The sequence below is a fragment of the Eleginops maclovinus genome, chromosome 9, assembly GCF_036324505.1.
Source record: "Eleginops maclovinus isolate JMC-PN-2008 ecotype Puerto Natales chromosome 9, JC_Emac_rtc_rv5, whole genome shotgun sequence".
Lineage (NCBI taxonomy): Eukaryota > Metazoa > Chordata > Actinopteri > Perciformes > Eleginopidae > Eleginops > Eleginops maclovinus.
In genome coordinates this window covers 2,598,772-2,619,594 of record NC_086357.1, presented here as the reverse complement: position 1 = coordinate 2,619,594, position 20,823 = coordinate 2,598,772, and the positions used below count along the sequence as shown (strand labels likewise).

At 42.7% G+C, this 20,823-nt stretch overlaps 1 protein-coding gene across 1 annotated transcript; it reads right to left on the bottom strand.

Moving 5' to 3' along the window:
- Window positions 1-1,179: 1,179 nt before the first annotated feature.
- LOC134869722 (kynurenine--oxoglutarate transaminase 3-like) lies at window positions 1,180-8,369 on the bottom strand. Its single transcript, XM_063891596.1, is given in 8 exon segments — window positions 1,180-1,199; window positions 1,303-1,429; window positions 1,554-1,640; window positions 1,743-1,817; window positions 1,819-1,893; window positions 7,190-7,334; window positions 7,692-7,753; window positions 8,165-8,369. Coding segments are annotated over 8 exon segments (732 nt in total). The 5' UTR covers window positions 8,306-8,369.
- Window positions 8,370-20,823: the final 12,454 nt, after the last annotated feature.

Below are 20,823 nucleotides of genomic sequence, written 5' to 3'. Positions count from 1 at the left end.
CAATTCCAAACCACACCCTACCCACTCCCACTCCGTGATGGAGTGAACTTCGTCTGTACTCTCACTCGCAGCTGAACGAGGCTCCCTTCTTTCAGCTGTAGGGTGTAGATACAGCAACAAACTCCCCTGTCTCTGGCAGAAATAGGAAATCCCCTAACTTTTTTTTCAAATCAGCCTCTCTTGGACAAAAAATAATAAATAATAATTAAAATAAAACTCCAAATTGAAAATGAAAATCTGATCTCTATAAGCTGCTTAGTTTTGCAATACTCCCTACAGTAAATACACAAAGTGTTATGATAAAATGCACACATTTACCGTTTTCTAGACTAAAACGTGTATGTATGATCCTAAGTAAAAAAAAACAAAACAAGGTAAGTTGTTGATATTAAATGAAATCTTGTTGTGCACTTTAAGAAATGTTTGCACGGAACTTTTTGCATAAAGGTGTTTCATGACAGACACACTGCGTTTAGTCGGTCAGGTAGAGCAGCAGGTGAAGTCAGGTGCGATGCAAACTCCATGTTGGAGGGCTTGATAACCCACTCCCTGTCCAAGCTCGTTGGATTGGACCGGGACTTAATGTCGCGGACTCTCAGCGCAAAAGGAGGGTTAGTGTGTAGGTGTAGGGGCAGTTTGGAATTGGGCCTCACATATCTAATCTCAATTCTGTATTTCATCTTGGTTAAGTTTACTTAATATGTCAAAATGTCTTCCTGCGGCTGACCTGTGTGAAATTGTTCATCACAGTGCTTAACGAGAAAAAAGAAAAACATGATTTAATAATTTTGAACTGACATTTGAATCCTGTTGATCTCAGCGTCAGATGTTCGCTGATTTAAACTGTTTACATTTAATTTCGATGTGTTGTTGAGAGCTTTGTAAAAGATCTGTTCTACCGCTGTTCTGTTTGAAGGGTCTAAGGGTGACAAAGACATGTCACACTTGAAAAACCACAGGTTAGATCTCTGAATTCCATTTAGCACGGTTTAGACTTTGGTGCAACAACATGAAGTTCTTACACTGTCGGGCCAAAAAACAGGTCACCACCTGGATTTAAGTAAGCAAATAGGTAAGAGATATTGGATAATTATTGCATGGGTGATTATGTTTCAGCTGGCAACAAGTTATGTTGGCAATGCAATGCAATGTTAGCGTAGTTTCCTTAGCCTATACTGCCTATATGCCCAGGGCCGACCCTGGTTAAGAGAAAGACGCAGGACCTGCTGTGACACCATGTTAAAATGTCGAAGAGCATTTAGCTTCTAACGGTTAACTGTTAGAAGCTAAATGCCCTGTTACCCTGGGGCACATTCTTTTTGTTTGGGGTGTTGATGATGATGGCCTTTGTCTTGGAGTTAAATTTACTTGAGAGCTCCTTGGGATCAAGAAACCAGTAGGCACTTGTTCCCGTCTTCTTCCCAGACTTCTGAAATGTAGAAGATATTTTGTGTCATGGCTCCAAATCTCTCCTAACATCCTCAACATATGCAGTAAGTTAAGTAACTACTGTAAAAACGGAAGAAGTATGACAGGTGTTATGTTAAACTTACAAGGCGTAACGGTATAAGCACAGGCTTGGCCCCCGCCATCCGCACCATGGGGACATAGCAATCGAAGAAAGGCTCGATTATGATGACCTCAGGAACGAAACAGTGTACGTAAATATACTGCAATTACAGCATGTTTGTGAATGTTTATGGCTTTAAACACCTCTTTGAGAGGGAGACATCAGTCCTCACCTCGTCTCCCTCTTCCACCAGTCCCTGCATAGTGCTGAATAAGGAGCCATAACCCCCCAGTGTCACCAGGATCTCTTTGAAGGGGCAAAATCTGGCGCCCGCAGACCTTCCCATAGACCTGAGACAGAGCTTTCACCAAAGATGGGTGACCCTGGCAAGAAAAGTTTAAACAGGTTTAAACATATTCAGTAAATAGTGTGATTCTGGCAGTAGCTAATGTTACGGAATACTGTATTATAAAAAATGTAAGATACTTAGGGCTGTACCGAATAGTTCAAAGCTGTGTTTATAACCCATTCATTGAGTGTAAAGACATTGTTTGCACAGTTGCAGATGAAGATGAGGCTGCACTTATATTATTAGAATTAAAATTTGAATTGTTTCCATTGGTGAGTGGTAAGATTGATTCCGACTTCAGTAGACCTTCATAGAAAAAAGATGGAACAAAATGTATTTATCTAACAAAATATCCTGCTTCAATCCATATTTGTCAGGGTTTAAAAACTCTTTGCTCTGAGGTTTGCTGCACCTGTACTAACTTTTTTAGAATCGGAGGATGAAACCCTCTTTATTGTCACATACATGCACACAGCAGAGCACACACAGTGAAATTGGTCCTCTGCATTTAACCCATCCTAGTACTAGGAGCAGTGGGCAGCTATTGTGCAGCACCCGGGGTGACGGGTAACGGGGTGGTCTAGCAGCGATGTAACTGTACAAAAAAATGACAATTTCCATATAATGACAACGGTGTTTTTGTTATGTAGAAGAAGAACAGATATTCAACGCTTCATTTGAAAACCTCTATAGAAGTCTCAAATTTAGATTTAAAAAACACTGTACAGCCTAATCACTAAAAGTATTCAAAATTACAGCTAAGCACTGTCATACTAATTACTGATAGCTACATTGCAGTTGGTTTATAATGCTGTTTTTAACGATTGGGATATAGATCCACAAATCCCAGTCTAAAGGGGCCTTTAGAGGTAATACAGTAAGTATTAAACTCTTTCTCTATTGTCTAAGCAACACTTTTCCTTTTTAAACGGATACAAAATAGTTTAATAACGGGTACTAAAAGCATTTTGTGTTTGTAGTAGTGGATCGTGTGTACACTTAGTTTATTAGTCTTAGTTCACATCAGCCTTGTTTATCCATCCATCCATCCATCTTCTCCCGCTTATCCGTCAGGGTCCGAGGTAACAGCTCCAGCAGAGAGCCCCAAACTTTCAATTCCCTGGCCACATCAGCCAGCTCTGACTGGGGGATTCCAAGACGCTCCCAGGCCAGCGAAGAGATATAATCCCTCCACCTGGTCCTAGGTCTACCCCTCGGTCTCTTCCCAGCTGGACGTGCCTGGAACACCTCCCTAGGGAGGCGCCCAGGTGGCATCCTCACTAGGTGCCCGAACCACCTCAACTGGCTCCTTTCAACGCGAAGGAGCAGCGGTTCTACTCCAAGTCCCTCCCGGATGACTGAACTTCTCACCTGATCGCTAAGGGAGATGCCAGCCACCCTGCGGAGAAATCCCATCCCATTTCAACTTTACCCCAAGTTGAACTCCTTCACTTGGGGTAAGGCTTCATTCCCTACCTGGAGTGGACAGTCCATCGGTTTCCTGCTGAGAACCATGGCCTCAGATTTGGAGGTGCTGATCCTCATCCCAGCCGCTTCACACTCGGCCGCGAAACCGATCCAGTGAGTGCTGAAGGTCACGGACCGATGAAGCCATTAGGACCACATCATCTGCAAAAAGCAGAGGTGCAATCCTTAGCCCCCCAAACTGCAGACCCCCTCCCCTATGACTACGCCTCAAAATCCTGTCCATGAATATCACAAACAGGATTGGTGACAAAGCGCAGCCCTGGTGGAGGCCAACCATCATCGGAAATCGGTCCGACGTGCTAGCAAGGACCCGGACACAGCTCTCGCTTTGGGAGTACAGAGATTGGATGGCCCTGAGTAGAGACCCACTCACCCCATACTCCCGCAGCACCTCCCACAGTAACTCCCTGGGAACCCGGTCATACGCCTTCTCCAAATCCACAAAGCACATGTAGACCAGATGAGCGTACTCCCGGGCCCCCTCCAGGATCCTTGCGAGAGTGAAAAGCTGGTCCGTCGTTCCACGACCAGGACGAAAACCGCATTGTTCCTCTTCAATCTGAGGTTCAACAATCGGCCGGACCCTCCTTTCCAGCACCTTAGAGTAAACTTTCCCGGGGAGGCTGAGTAATGTGATGCCTCTGTAATTGGCACACACCCTCTGATCCCCCTTTTTAAAAAGAGGAACCACCACCCCGGTCTGCCACTCCTTCGGTACTGTTTCCGACTTGCACGCAATGTTGATGAGACGTGTCAACCATGACAGTCCCTCAACACCCAGAGCCTTCAGCATTTCTGGGCGGATCTCATCCACCCCCGGGGCTTTGCCACTGTGGAGCTGTTTAACTACCTCAGTGACTTCCCCCCGTGAGATTGGAATTGATCCCCCTTCATACTCCAGCTCCGCCTCTAACATAGAGGACGGAGTTGTCGGATTCAGGAGTTCCTCAAAGTGTTCCTTCCACCGCCCTAACACACTATCAGTTGAGGTCAACAGCATCCCATCCTTACTGTACACAGCTTGGATGGTTCCCTGCTTCCCCCTCCTGAGGTGTCGGACGGTTTTCCAGAACAACTTTGGCGCCGACCAAAAGTCCTTCTCTATGACTTCTCCGAACTTCTCCCACACCCGCTGCTTTGCCTCGGCCACGGCTGAGGCTGCTGCCCTTCGGGCCCGTCGATACCTTGCAACTGTCAGGAGTACCCAGGGATAACATATCCCGGAAGGCCTCCTTCTTCAGTCGGACAGCTTCCCTGACCACCGGTGTCCACCAGGAGGTTCGAGGGTTACCACCCCTTGAGGCACCTAAGACCTTGACACCACAGCTCCCCGTCGCAGCTTCGGCAATGGAGGCTTTGAACACCGCCCACTCTGGTTCAATGTCCCCAGCCTCCACAGGGATGCCTGAAAAGCTCTGCCGGAGGTGTGAGTTGAAGGCCTCCTGGACTTGGGACTCCTCCAGACGTTCCCAGTTCACCCGCACTACACGTTTGGGCTTACCAGGTCTGTCCAGAGGCTTCCCCTGCCACTCGACCCAACTCACCACCAGAAGGTGATCAGTTGACAACTCTGCCCCTCTCTTCACCCGAGTGTCCAAAACATGCAGCCTCAGGTCCGATGATACGATAACAAAATCGATCATGGACCTTCTGCCTAGGGTGCTCTGGTACCACGTACACTTATGAGCAGGGTGCGATTTGACAAAAAAACAGAGGGGGGGATGTTTTTATTTATTTATTCATAGACAAGAACATTGGACTTTTAACTTGCATAACTAGGGAGAAAAAAACGCAAAAAGTAGACAGGCCCTTTTTTCGGGTCCGTGGATTAGTCCCCATCACAACATGGCAAAACTTTTAATAACCCATACATGGATTTCTATTCAACGTCACAAAAACATGCGTACGCACTAACAGGCAGAAAGCACCATAGAACAGCATCAATGCTCTCCATGAAAAGACCCTCCAATTAACTTAAATCAAACACTCAAAATAATTCACTAAATAGCACAACGTGCTGTCAACACTCAGGGACAGGTCTGGAAAACTAGACAAAGTAAACAGTCGGCTCTGGTGACAAATTTGTGGTGGCTTTTTCGTTTTTCCTATCGGGGCATTGTCTGCAGCATTTCGGCCCTCTTCTATCCACAATTCTGCAAATGGGTCCTGTAAAGTAAGATGATATGCTGCTCTGAACGCGTTTCATGTTTGGTTCAGCGCTGTTTTTCCTGCGAAGTTCCCGCACTAAAATGTTACAATGTTTTTGTGTTCGATGACGTTCAGAAATATGCACCGTCTGCCAGAAGGCTGCTGAATAGCCTACTCTGATGTAAAGACACTGAAGATCGTTAGATTTCAAGAGTTTAAGTAGGCTAGCAGTTAAGTTGCATTCATCGCTATCAAGGGGGGGAAATCCTTGTCCCCACCGGAGATAAAAATAATTTAGCAGAGGTAGGGATAGGAAAACCAGAGGGGGGGAAATCCTCACCATCCCCCCCTACAAATCGCACCCTGCTTATGAGCATCCTTATGTTCGAACATGGTGTTTGTTATGGCCAATCCATGACTAGCACAGAAGTCCAGTAACAAACCACCACTCCGGTTCAGATCAGGGGGGCCATTCCTCCCAATCACGCCCCTCTAAGTGTCTCCATCATTGCCCACGAGTGCGTTGAAGTCTCCCAACAAGACTAAGGAGTCCCCTTCGGGAGCCCCATACAGGACTTTCAGGGTCTCCAAGAAGGCCGAAAACTCTGAACTGCTGTTTGGTGCGTAAGCACACACAACAGTCAGAGTTTTCCCCCCCATAACCCGCAGGCGTAGGGAGGCGACCCTCAACCGGGGGCTTGTGGGTTGAGTCTAGTCCGTCGAGACTCTCTGCTTTCACTGCCACCCTTCTGGCAGCGCACCCAACCCCATTGCTGTTTCCCGTAGGGGCTGGGACCGCGGGACGGGGAAGCCGAAGTGTTGCCCATGTTGCTTTTTCGGGCTGTGCCCGGCCAGGCTCCATGGCAAGCCCGGCCACCAGACGCTCGCTGACGAGTCCTCCTTCTGGGCCTGGCTCCAGAAGGGGACCCCGGGCTTCCTCCGGGCCGGGTATCCTGCTTTCAGCCTTGTTTAGTCCGGTTGAATTGAACCCTGGTGCGTTTAACCCCTTGGTGCAGTTTGTTTGGGTTGGTGTGAACGCAGTCCCAGACCTCTGTGAACTAAACAACTAGACTCTGATCTGCCTAAAAGAGGTGTTCTTGGGTCGCTTGCTAGTGAACTCTGGAGCGGTTCCTCCCTGGTGTGAATGCAGTCCGCGCCAAAACATAAGAAGTGTAGCATTTACACAAGAACACAGAGGTGTTCAAAATATTTAGCGACACAATGAAGCAGAATGGATTCAACTGGAGTGTTGAACAATGTTGTGTAAAAGTAGAAAAGCTGCGTCAAAAATACATAAAACAAACTGATCACAGCCCCCTGTCACCGATGAAACCTCCTCCTTACTGCAGGACGTCTGTCATTATTTGTTATGTCTTTTAGCGCTTGTTGTCTGATGTTATAATCCTGTGCAGTCTGCTAGAGTCTGTTGATATCTCTCCAGATTAACAGCAGCATAAAGATAACCTGCCGATGCTCCATGGTGGAGGCTATGCTAGAAATTGCCTGGATTTGCGTTTTTACCCGCTTAATGTCTGACCAATTGTTGAACAGCATTTCCGTGCATGTGACTTTTGTTCACAGTTAATAGTCTGTTTGAGTTTTGCCTGTGTGGATGCGTACCAAACCTTCGGAGAAAAAACGTTGGTCTGGTTCGCACCAAAAAAGCTGACTATTAGGTGTGAATGCGACCTTACAAAGCCTCGGGTGTACTGGTTCATCCGGTCCACTGAAGAAGCCTCTGCTAGAGCCTCCTTGACGTAAGAAGGAGGAGGGATATCTGGAAAGCCCTGACCCAGGTTAACAATGGACGGGTCCGCTGCCACTGAAGTGAACGCCACCCTGATAACAAATACATATATGAAAATAGGCTATTACAAGACATAACACATGCAACTACGGATAAGCACATCATACAACCCAACATCAAACTATCCCTTTAACACACCAGAATGAAAGAGACAAAGTGAACTATGGTAGTACAAAGACATCCCCCACTTTCTTTAAATTGAGCAAATGTCAAATTAAAATTCAACAGCATAAATATATAGTTCTACTGTACTTAACACCCTCACTGACAGACTGATCAAGCTCTTGTTTAAAACCAGCAATATGTTTGGCTTTTTATCAAATAACAAAATGGTTTAAAATGTGAATCGAATCTGAACCAAAGAGAGAAATGTTTTATTTTTCACCTACCAGACATTCTTGTCCAGTCCCTCGATTCTTTTGGAGTTCTTGTGCCGTGTTGTCATTTTACACTGCCACACAAAACCAACATAGATTAATGAATATCTGACTCGGTGTTCTTTTACATTTAGCAATCTCAACTGCAGCCTTGCAGGTCCACAAAGCTGTGTGGTGGGACTACAACAAATCAGCAGCCAGTGCACATTAACACACCACGACTTTGGTCAGCAGTTTCTAACCATTGTGGCCATAATGGTGCATACTTTTAAAGCATTATTATGCCCCTTCCCAACTGCACTATGCCCTCATTGCCCGGATGTTCACATACTGAGCTTCTTAAGTCAGAGCACTAGAACTCGTATACATCCCCACCTCTCGACCTAAGCATCTGAAATGTTTCAACAGTGTCTGATTTGAAATGAGTTCATCACCAACCACAAATAAATGAGCAGTCTTAATTGATAGTTTTAAGGTGGACTTACCTGTGAAGTAGAAAAGCTCCTGCTGCAGTTTAACGTAGTTGAATGGCATGCAAACCTGTAGCACTTCAGGACATGCCGTGCTGCGTTCATTCTGCACATAAAAGAAAGACTAAAAAATGTAGTAACCCAAATCCATAGCATAAAAGTATAATATTGAACCCGGTCTTTGATACAGAATGAATTAAAGACATTGTTTAGATTTTCATAATTGTTATTTAGTCATTTTTAAATTTCAAAATCTCCTTTTAACTGTATTTAATGATGTGCTTATTTTCCTCTTTATAAGTGGTAATATGCTATTTTATTGTTTTATTATTCATTTTTACTTTGCTGAGTTTGAGTTGTAATAAGGAATTATATTTTATGAATGACTTCATTTATTTATTAGTTGTAAAATTGTGTTCTATGGTAATATTAAACTACTCTCTTACATTATCGTATTAAAGTTGTATTTTGTTCTAATTTAACTGTTGTCAAATTGTATGGAATTTCATCTTCATTTTTATTTAAAAATTGCTCTGATTTAACTGTTAGCTGTTATTCTTCTTCCTATATATTCCCATGTTGGGACTTTCATACTGTTGAATTGTTTTTATTTTCAGATCTTTTCACCTGTCCTGCCTCACATGTTCAGTTATCTGTGAAGACACTCACCTGTATGAAAGTTGCTGTTCAAATACAGACGCTCTTTATATTCAGTGTAAATAAAGACATATGAGTTTTGTACTGGTAGTCATTCAAAATGCATCTGAAAAAATCACTCTGGGCTCCAGCAAATATGTAGCATATTCCGACTATTTACATTTTATTAAAGTCTGCTACACTAACACAGCAGATGGCGCCATTGGCTTTTTGTAAACCTGCAGTGTCCTCACACAGCTTCAGATAATAGGGAGCCCTCAGAGAATACACATGCACTCAAAGTCACAGCTATTGCTTATTGCCGTTATACAACAATTCTTAAATTAATTCTATACGAAAAAGCAAATGTAGCAAAACTAATTACAACACAAACAGAAGACATTTGGATCGAAAATGAGAAAGACAGACACAACAGTAATATTAAATTCAAACATTTCATTGAAATACTATGAAAACAGACATACTATTAAGTAACTAGGTACAGTTTCAAAACACATCATATATATGATTGTGGAATGGGTCAATCTGCATAATGAGTACTTATACTTGTTTAACTGATACTTTTGTACCTTTACTTGAGTAACATTTTAATTGCAAGAGTATTTCTACAATCTGGTATTTTAACTTTTAATCAAGTACCAGATCACTTCTGGAACTGAGATAACTATAGTGCAGTGTGTTTGATGGAATATAAGATGTGCTTTGGTTATAGAGCAGACAGTAAATACACTGCGACACTAATAAAGACACCTGCTGACCAAAGGTCAAGACTGGACTGTTCTAAACTCTCTGGACTTGTGAACTGATAAAAGAGTGCCAGTTCAAGAGAAAGCTTACGCTGTTATTTATGCTCAGCAGGTTTGTATTGCTCCACTGAACAACAGCAAGCATGTCATTTCAACAACCAAACCCAGTGGTGTCGCTGTGCCCCGATAGGGGGCTTGTCTGTTTCTGTGAAGAGAAACTTTTCTCCCTCTCGTTTGCAGCTGGACCCTATAGACAACCTCACTCAGTCTCTCCAGGATCCTGCACCTACCCTTCTTTCTCTTTGGGTTATACACCCTGACCAATTCGCCAGCACTGAAATGACGTCCTTTAGCATGCATATCGTAGTTTCTCTTCTGTCTAGCCCCTGCAGTCTGTAGCTGGCGCCTGGCAGTCATGAGCAGACTCCAACCAGTCCTGAAGTTTCCTGGCATATTCGAACCCTGGTGGGTCCACAGGAGCATCGGGGGGCAAGCCCATCATCATCCCGGCCGGCGTGCGCATCTCCCTACCCAACATGAGGAGAGAAGGGGAGCAGGATGTGGAGTCTTGGGCAGCAGACCGGAATGCCATCAGAACGAGGGGGACATGGGTGTCCCAGTCTATTTGGTGTTTAGCTGTCACTATGGCAAGTTGTCGAGCCAGTGTGCGGTTGAACCTCTCTACGAGGTGCGGGTCTTATGGGAGCCCAGCTTTTCACACATAGCCTTAAACACTCTGGACCCAAAGTTCCGGCCCTGGTCCTGATGACTTCCGGTGCCCACGAATCTGCTAAACATACCCTCCACCAAAGCATTCACAATAGTCTCTGACTCTTGATCTGGTAGGCTGTAGGCCTCAGGCCACTTAGTGAAGTAGTCCATGGCTGTGAGGATGTAGCGGTTACCTTTTTCTGCGCGGGGAAAGGGCCCAAGGACGTCAATCCTGACTCTCTCCATGGGGCACCCTACCGGAAACTGCTGGAGCTGGGCATGAGATCTGTTAATTGGGCCCTTACTTGCAGTGCAGCTGTCGCAGCGACGACAGTAGTCTTCCACATACCGTCTGTGCTGGCCCCAGTAAAAAACTCTGTCGCAGCCAGGTGGCAGAGCGTCTTAGAGATCCCAAAGTGACCAGATCCTGGAACTCCATGCATTGATCTAAGCACTGCCTCCCGCAGGGTCCTTGGCACAACCACCTGCCACCGTGTGTCCCCTGCAGCCGGCTCCTTCCATTCTCTCCGTAGCACCCCATCACACAGGCGCAGGGCTTCAAACATCGACCATAACCCTTTTGTGGCACGAGAAAATGCAGACACCTCTTCCCACAAGGGCCAGCCCGATGTCAACATCCTCCTCCTGATCCTTTCTTCATTGAGCAGCCTCTACAGCTACAAGTCGATCTGTCGATGCCCTGCCTGGCCCCGCCACTGCACATTTCACCTCAGCCTGTAGACATCCGATCTCCAGTGTCTCTCTTTTCACACAGTAGCGGCAGTCATCACTGTAGCATGGGAGCCGGGAGAGTGCATCAATGTTGCCATGTTGCGCACCAGGTCTGTGAACAATGGTGAAGTTGTATGCTTGTAGCTCTTCAATCCAGCATGCCAGTTTCAAGGTTTCAAGGTTTTATTGGTCATATGCACAGCATATACAACGTATATGTTGGCAATGAAAATCTTATATCCCATGCTCCTCCAACAACTCAACATACATGGTGCAAATAAGATAAATAAAATAGTGCAAAAAGAGAGAAGAATATTTACAATAACAACAATAAAGATTTGAGGATGTGAAATATATACATATGTGGAATACATTGAGAGTATTTAAATACTTTACACTGTTGAATGAGGAGGTGTGGACAGATGCATATATTATGTATAGCAGATGTATATGGCAGATATGTATGATATATAGATATGTGTACTATAAACAGATATGTATGGCAGATGTGTATAATATACAGTGGGGCAAAAAAGTATTTAGTCAGCCACCAATTGTGCAAGTTCTCCCATTTAAAAAGATGAGAGAGGCCTGTAATTTTTATCATATGTGTACCTCAACTATGAGAGACATAATGAGAAAAAAAAATCCAGGAAATCACATTGTCTGATTTTTAATGAATTCATTATAAATTCCTCAGTAAAATAAGTATTTGGTCACCTACAAACAAGCAAGATTTCTGGCTCTCACAGACCTGTAACTTCTTCTTTAAGAGGCTCCTCTGTCCTCCACTCGTTACCTGTATTAATGGCACCTTTTTGAACTCGTTATCAGTATAAAAGACACCTGTCCACAACCTCAAACAGTCATACTCCAAACTCCACTATGGCCAAGACCAAAGAGCTGTCAAAGGAGACCAGAGACAAAATTGTAGACCTGCACCAGGCTGGGAAAACTGAATCTGCAATAGGTAAGCAGCTTGGTGTGAAGAAATCAACTGTGGGAGCAATTATTAGAAAATGGAAGACATACAAAACCACTGCTAATCTCCCTCGATCTGGGGCTCCACGCAAGATCTCACCCCGTGGGGTCAAAATGATCACAAGAACGGTGAGCAAAAATCCCAGAACCACACGGGGGGACCTAGTGAATGACCTGCAGAGAGCTGGGACCAAAGTAACAGAGGCTACCATCAGTAACACACTACGCCGCCAGGGACTTAAATCCTGCAGTTCCAGACGTGTCCCCCTGCTTAAGCCAGTACATGTCCAGGCCCGTCTGAAGTTTGCTAGAGGGCATTTGGATGATCCAGAAGAGGATTGGGAGAATGTCATATGGTCAGATGAAACCAAAATAGAACTTTTTGGTAAAAACTCAACTCGTCGTGTTTGGAAGAGAAAGAATGCAGAGTTGCATCCAAAGAACACCATACCTACTGTGAAGCATGGGGGTGGAAACATCAAGCTTTGGGGCTGTTTTTCTGCAAAGGGACCAGGACGACTGATCCGTGTAAAGGAAAGAATGAATGGGGCCATGTATCGTGAGATTTTGAGTGAAAACCTCCTTCCATCAGCAAGGGCACTGAAGATGAAGCATGGCTGGGTCTTTCAGCATGACCATGATCCCAAACACACCGCCAGGGCAACGAAGGAGTGGCTTCGTAAGAAGCATTTCAAGGTCCTGGAGTGGCCTAGCCAGTCTCCAGATCTCAACCCCATAGAAAATCTTTGGAGGGAGTTGAAAGTCCGTGTTGCCCAGCGACAGCCCCATAACATCACTGCTTTAGAGGAGATCTGCATGGAGGAATGGGCCAAAATACCAGCAACAGTGTGTGAAAACCTGGTGAAGACTTACAGAAAACGTTTGACCTCTGTCATTGCCAGCAAAGGGTATATAACAAAGTATTGAGATGAACTTTTGTTATTGACCAAATACTTATTTTCCACAATCATTTGAAAATTAATTCATTAAAAATCCTACAATGTGATTTCCTGGATTTTTTTTTCTCATTCTGTCTCTCATAGTTGAGGTGTATCTATGATAAAAATTACAGGCCTCTCTCATCTTTTTAAATGGGAGAACTTGCACAATTGGTGGCTGACTAAATACTTTTTTGCCCCACTGTATATATATATATATATATATATATATATATATGTATATGTGTGTATGTATGTACTATAAACAGATGTGAGTAGACATTCACAGAGCTCAGGAGTTCAGCAGTCTTATAGCCTGTGGTATAAAACTGTCTCTGAGTCTGGTGGTATTGGTCCGGATGCTGCGGTACCGTCTGCCAGACGGCAGCAGACAGAACAGATTGTTGCTGGGGTGATGGGGGTCCTTTAATATCCTACCGGCCTTCTTCCTACACCGCTGGGTGTAGAGGTCCTCCATGGATGGCAGCTCAGTTGGCCTTCTGGCTCTCTGAAGGACATCAGCCACTGTAATGCAGAATGATCAGTCCGGACTGTTAAGTGGAGGCCCCCTAGGTAGTACTTGAAGTGCCGGATGGCGCTGACCACAGCAAGCAGTTCCCGTCTAGTGACACAGTAGCGGCGTTCAGCCTTGTTAAATGTTCTGTTGTAGTAGGCCACTACTCTCTCTCCTTCTGGTGTCAACTGGGTGGTAGTGACGGGCCATGATTGGCTCTGTATGCAATGTTAGCGTAGTTTCCTTAGCATTCGCCTATACTGCCTATGCCAGGGCCGGCCCTGGTTAAGAGAAAGATGTATGCTTAAGGACGCCACTAGAGAGTGCCCCCCACCAATTCGGCGACCTAGACGGGCGCCTAGTTCACCTATGCCTAGGGCCGGCCCTGACTGGGGAGGCCCAGGAGCTGGTGGAGGGTTTGATGAGTCCAGCCCGTTGCATTTCCCCCAGTGCTTTATCAGCTGCAGCTTGCCTGGCCAGAGAGAGGCGTCGTGGTCTCATCCTAGTGGGCTGTGCTTCTCCAGTGTCGATGTTGTGTTCGATGAGATCTGTCCGGCCGACCCAGGATGATATCTTCCAGGTTCGCGACCCACACTGGGCAGCGAAAAGACTTCTTTCCCACCCCCATAGTCACAAATGTCCCTCCCACAATCGGAGCTCGTTCCCCAGCAACTGTCTGTAATTTCACGATGGTGGGGTAAATGGTTGTTTTATTTCTCACCATTTCAGGTTTCACCAGGGTTGCTGAAGAACCTGTGCCAACCAGTGCAAAACAGTCTGTGTCTGGGGCATAACAGCAGTCTTCAACCCAGGTCCGGCCCAGCATGATCATTCGCTCCAGCTGGCCATCAGCCCCCTCTGTTGGTTGTATCATTCCTACTTGGTTAATGCGCTGTGATGTTTCCTCATTTGAAGTGGGACGGACACAGAAGTAGGGGCCTGCGTTGTCCCAGCTGTGTTGTGAGGGCATTGGCGAGACAAACTATCATTGTAATCAACAATATCGTAAAAAAATGTCATAATGTGGGCTAATTTGCTCCCAAACCTACGCCTTCTGCTTGAGTTAATCTCCATCAGAAAGTAGTTCCTAGAGAGTAGTTCCCATGGTAACGATAGCCGATCAAACACTCTTGCTACCCCGTGGCAGAATCCTCTTTTTGGGGCTTGGATTCCAAATCCATTCGCATAGCTAGCAATAAAAATGTAGCAACCAACCAACTTGCTTGACATTGTCATGAGTCATGAGCTAATGTTAGCCTACATTTTTCCACTTCCTGAGACCAATAAAGAACACAGCTGTCAAAGATGATTCACATTTATTTACAGTAGGCTATTTACAGTTATTGATATAATTACAATAAATAATATATTATTAACCAATGTATTGAAAACAATTATTGAATTAGGCTATTTAAATATCAATAGTAATCACTGCGTGGGATTAGCGGAACAAATAATAGTAATAATAATAATAAAAGCTTGTGGGCTTAATGATAACAACTTTTGAAATGTTTGATCAACTCACCTGCCGTATCTCGTTTTAACGAAAGATTGTGGAGTGAGTTTCCTCAGGCCCTCCTTCCCAGCTAACTCACGACCAGACGGCAACGTTGCCTACAAGTCGCCATTTGGTCATGGCGACATTACTTTCTGGCAACTTTGTGGCAACATCGCCACGACGTTGCCTACAGGAAGTTGCCATTAAGTAACCACATTACATTGCCGCAACGTAGTGGCTTGGTCATTTTACTAACTTGCCACCAGTGGCAGCTGGTGGAGTTTTCTCCAGGGGGGGCTATAACTCCAAAATGTATACAAATATTTTAAAAAAGCATGCATACATGTACTAAGGTATCAAACGAGTGTATTTACATAAATGAAAACAACAAAAACAACATTATAGATAGATAGATAGAAGTGCAGAGAGAAACAAGTGCGATATATAGAGTATGTACAGTATATGCAGTTAAGAGTGATTATGTAAAGATAAGGGCAGTATAAAGAGGTGGGAATAACTGGCATAGTATAAACAGATGTAGTATGAACAAATATACAGATGTGCTATATTACTATACAGATGGCCAATATACATATATACTAAATATCTATCTATCTATCTCTCTATCTATCTATCTATCTATCTATCTATCTATCTATCTATCTATCTATCTATCTATCTATCTATCTATCTATCTATCTATCTATCTATCTATCTATCTATCTATCTATCTATCTATCTATCTATCTCTATCTATCTATCTATCTATCTATCTATCTATCTATCTATCTATCTATCTATCTATCTATCTATCTATCTATCTATCTATCTATCTATCTATCTATCTGTCTATCTATCTATCTATCTATCTATCTATCTATCTATCTATCTATCTATCTCTCTCTAGATATATCTCTATATCTATATATTTAAATAATATATATCATATATAACATGGACAATACACATACTTTATGACAGAAGGCTGTGACGTCAGCCCCGCCGCCAAATCCAGCTGCATTCAGCTCGGGGCGCAGAAGAGGTGCGCCCCAACATCGTCCTATCTCTTGTATTGAAGAGGAGCTACTGCGCATGTACAACTTTTAACGGGTCTATGGGCAAAGATTCCTGCGCCCCAGGGCGGAAATACGTCACCAATCAGACAATGTCAACGAACGAAACAACTTTACTTATCATTAACTATGAAATATTTATCTTGCACATCTAAAAAATATATATACATATATTTCGAAATATTTTCATTTTATTATTTCATTTTTATTTCATTTTTTTAATGTCTTATTCAAGGAAATGTGGTGAGAGGTGAGTGGTGGGGCGGCGCCCTAGCGCCCTCTATTGGCCAGCCGCCGCTGGTTGCCACTTGGTAGCGTGAGTGACGTTGCGGCGACGTAGTGGTGTGGTCATTTACTTACCGTGATGTCAAGCTTCAGAATAGGCTCAATGAAAATTCAATGCAGACACTGTTAATTGTGAAATTTCCCAAATAGATGGAGTTTAAAATGATTATTTTGTTAATATAGAATTGGAAAGTAAAAATAGTAAAATTGCTGGAGGGTCATAGGAGAAAAAAACCCAACACAGTATAATTATTTATTTTCACAGTACACTGTAAAAACTGGTATTGGGGGGTCAATTAATATTAAATAAATTATACGAAGTAAATTATACACAATAGTTTGGAATCACATTAAGATAATTCAAACAATTTTGAATGATTTATTAATTACATTTTACTTAGTTTTGTTTGAATAAAATCAGATGTGGATTACTGAGTGGAAATTAATGGTATATTTTTAGTAGCGTAAAAAATGCAAAATATTGATAAATTCTACTCATTTGGAGGTCGTCAGCTCTACTGCCTTAAGGCACTTCCGCCCCAGGCATTTTGCGCGGGCAGTTCATCATCTGCGTCAGCCACACTTCATTTCTTGATTGCCAAGTTACCAAAGGTAAGACCTGCTTATTGTTGTTAATTAACGCTCATTTTTAAAATCACGTTGCTGTTGCAGCTGAACATCGTTTTGCGTTATTCTAAGGTACCAAACATGCCAACTTTACTGGCTAAACCAACTTTTCAAATGTAGCTAACGTTAGCATTAGTGATTCAGTCAGTCTGTGTTGTTCAAATGTAGCTAACGTTTGCACATCAAAATCAGTCACATTGACCCGATGACACATTTTGAGTTATATACACTGTTTGAAAGAGGGGATTCCTAGCTTTCCAATGATATGAGCATAGCTTTTGTACTCCACATATTAAGCAAGATATTTCACATTATATAATGACTGTCACCGAGTCATCATTTTGAGAAAAAGGCCTCAAAGTTTCCTCTTCTGTGGAATCCATCGATCTGATTGATTAATAGCGGCTGATATGATGAAAGTAGTACGGAGGGGAAATACTTTCGCTTGGATTACTGGTCTGGGGGAAGGTGGTGGTCATGTGAGTCTGTAGCCCATTTGATTTAAAATGGGCTTGCAATTTCGGCAGAATGTTTTATGATAGGGTGATTAAAAAAACACACATTGTTATTTGGTCTTGTCTGGTCTGTTTTAGTGTGTCGCTATTACTCATATGTAGCCAATGCTAGCGGCATGTAACCGTTAGCTAGCATGCTGCTAGGCGCACTGTAAAAATAAAAAGAAAGTGTGTTATATCCTCCTGACCACCTGAGGGAGACAAAGTACAGACAATAGAAAGAAAAAAGAATACACATAACCACATTTAACTTTGTGATGCAGAAGTGTTTAACAGTGGAAGAACAGAGACACAGGCTGCAATAAAATGCAATAATGAATTTATTAGTACATTTCACTCATTTATAAATACAACTGAAGCTAACGTACATGAGACACAGGACTCAAACATGTTGGAAATGATGTTTAACATTATAATTACATGTACTATCTAATGGGTTATTCCCACTGCTAATTCATACATAAAATAACCACGCACATAGTATGCATGTACATGTAGAGCATATCAAAGCGGCATCATTGTCCAGCATAGGAAAAGGCTGGGGGGGAACACATGCCAAAGTGCTGTCATACCTAAGGCACATACTTAGTGGTTAAATACTTAAAATATTTTTCTAACAATAATCTCAGAATGATCTTAAAAATAGGGGATTGTTTAAAACTGGGGAAGCTCCAAACATATTACAGATACACTTCTGTGCAGAGCAGCTCCAACCAGCTCTATTTTTTAATTCACTACACTTAAATTAAGGTAACACTTAACAAGTTATAAGATGCAGCCTCATCATTTTATTTATAACCCAACCCAGAGGATCAAATTACAAGACTGTTTTTGTTCCATAACCATGACACAGTTCAGGGAAAGAGAAATCACTCAGAAATGTGTATGCAAAGAAAAAGGATCTTCTGTCCGCGCAGACAGGTGTAATGCATTTCTGTGGTAATGCATATACCTGGTGCCTGGTTTCCATGACATCATGACGCTGTATCAATTCAGAGGTCCACACAGTGATGTACATGTTAATGTGGGGGTTAGAGGGGCCATTCCTCACCTTCTCCCTGTTGTTAAGAACAGAGACACTCCCCAGCGAATAATACGTATAATAGAATAATTTCATGCCAAGTAGGTCGGAACGTTAACTATTAACTCTGAGGCTACAATTAAAAAAACATTTCTGCAGATTTTCTCCTTCAACAACTGAGGTGAAATCATACTGCTGTTTACTATAGCAGCTGGAAATATATTTATGTTTGGTAATTATTGTGTCAAATGCATGAGCCTTCCTTAACCATTTTTCCAATAAAGGAGCTTCCTCTATACTAAAGTGATCCTCTGTCAAATCTGAAAGAGGCCCTATTCTGCTTTTTGGGGTCTTCTCTTTCCTGTACTATGTTCTATAGGTTTTATTGCATGTACTGTAAATTATCTGCAAAGGCTAAAATCACTATTATCCCCCCAGAGGGAGTTTCTCTCCCACACACTCCCCGCCCCCTCTGCCTGAAATGCCTCCTTTGGACTCCTTTGTTTACTTCTATAACATACTGACATCACTACGTAAAACTCATGTTCCTATTGGCTAGTGCTCTAACACATAGCACGTGACAGTGTAAGGGGCGGGACATCTCTAAGCAGTTGACCAATAACAACAAAACCGGCCAACTAACCAATCAGAGCAGACTGGGCTCTGGTTTCAGACAGAGGGTGAAAAGAATAAATACTAATATACAGCTGAACATGAGCAGAATATGTCCTCTTTAAGATTACACAACGTTTTTTGTACTCAGTATTTCACTTTATACTTCCAATTATTAAATAATGTTTAATAAACTGCTTTTATTCAATACTACAATGTCTACACATGCTCTGCTGCAAATTGAAAACCCACCTATTTTGCTTGTACCACTGCCAAAACATAAATCAGTAAATTAATGTTATGAAAAGAAGTAGCACATCAGATTTTAACTGATGCACCAGAAGAAGCAAATATATCTGCCACCTTCTTGTTGTTTTGAGTTTGAATCTGTATGGTTTGTTGTTCATTGTAAGTCGCTTTGAATAAAGGCATCAGCTAAACGTAATGTGATAATGTAAACTTTGGTAAAATTCACAACAAAATACGTTGATTTCTGTTTCAGTCTTCCATTTAGAATAATCTCAACTGAAGAAACTGAAACGTTGACTTGAATTAAATGTATTGTCAACAGATTTCACACAACTGTATTAAGTTATTTGAAAGCAATAATATTAAGTTGAACCTAATATTTTAGAATGGTTGCATTGTTTGGATGGATGATTGGAGTGCTGGGGAAACTTAAGGATGATCAGGACATGCTGCGAGTGTTTCACTGTCTGTACATATTGGTAACATTTTCAGCACATATTACTAATAATACTGCAATACGATGATAACCCTGACAATTTTGATCTCTTTCAGTTTGCAATATTCATTTGACTTCATATCCTTTCATGTTTTCATCTCTTTTGACCGCCTAGACACACAGTCACTATTTTCTGATTTCCCCTTTGCACAGTTTCTTTTGTACCCACCAGTATCTAGTTTTAACTGTACACAAAATGTTGTGTCAATTGAATTGTTCATGTTTATATATAGTGCAGCATAACACTGTAGTGTATTATAAAAGCTGGAGCTGGGAACACAACAACTGCTTGAAAAATTTGAATAGGATTATTCTAGGCTGCAGTTATGAGACACATATAGTGTGCAGTTAACAGATCCCTGTGGATTAGATGTCTGTCTGCATATTACCGTCATAATTTATGTTAAGTATGATTATTTTGCCAATAATCTAATGCCACGATGCTGCTACGGAGGCAGATTTGGGTTATTGTTGCCCTTGAAATGAGAGCAGATGTTTGTGGTAATAAATGCTGCCTCTAGGTGGCCATGTTGATCATGGTCTGAGCCACAGCTGACCATTGTTGTTCTTCCGGCTCCATGACCACATTTTGCCAGACAGCTTTATGAGTCTGATGAAGACCGGGTAGAATATGGTCAAGGAAGCATTATCTTTTTAAAATCACATTCATTTAATAAATTCAGTCCCTGTGTTGAGGGTCAAACAAGAGATCTTTAATATCAAAAAAGAATGTCTGAAAGGGGCCCTATTATCCTCATGTTCAGGTGTATATCAGTGTGTAGAGTCTCTCCTGGGACATGTCTCCATGCTTTAATGTTCAGAAAGCTCTTTATTTCTCTCATACTGCCTGTGCTGCAGCACCTCTTTTCACCCTCTGTCTGAAACCAGAGCCAGTCCGCTCTGATTGGTTAGTTGTGATAGGTCCCGCCTTTTCGCTCATCACGTACAATATGTTGGAGTGCTAGCCAATAGAAGCGTGGGTGTGACATAGTGATGTCACTATGCAAGGAAGTAAACAA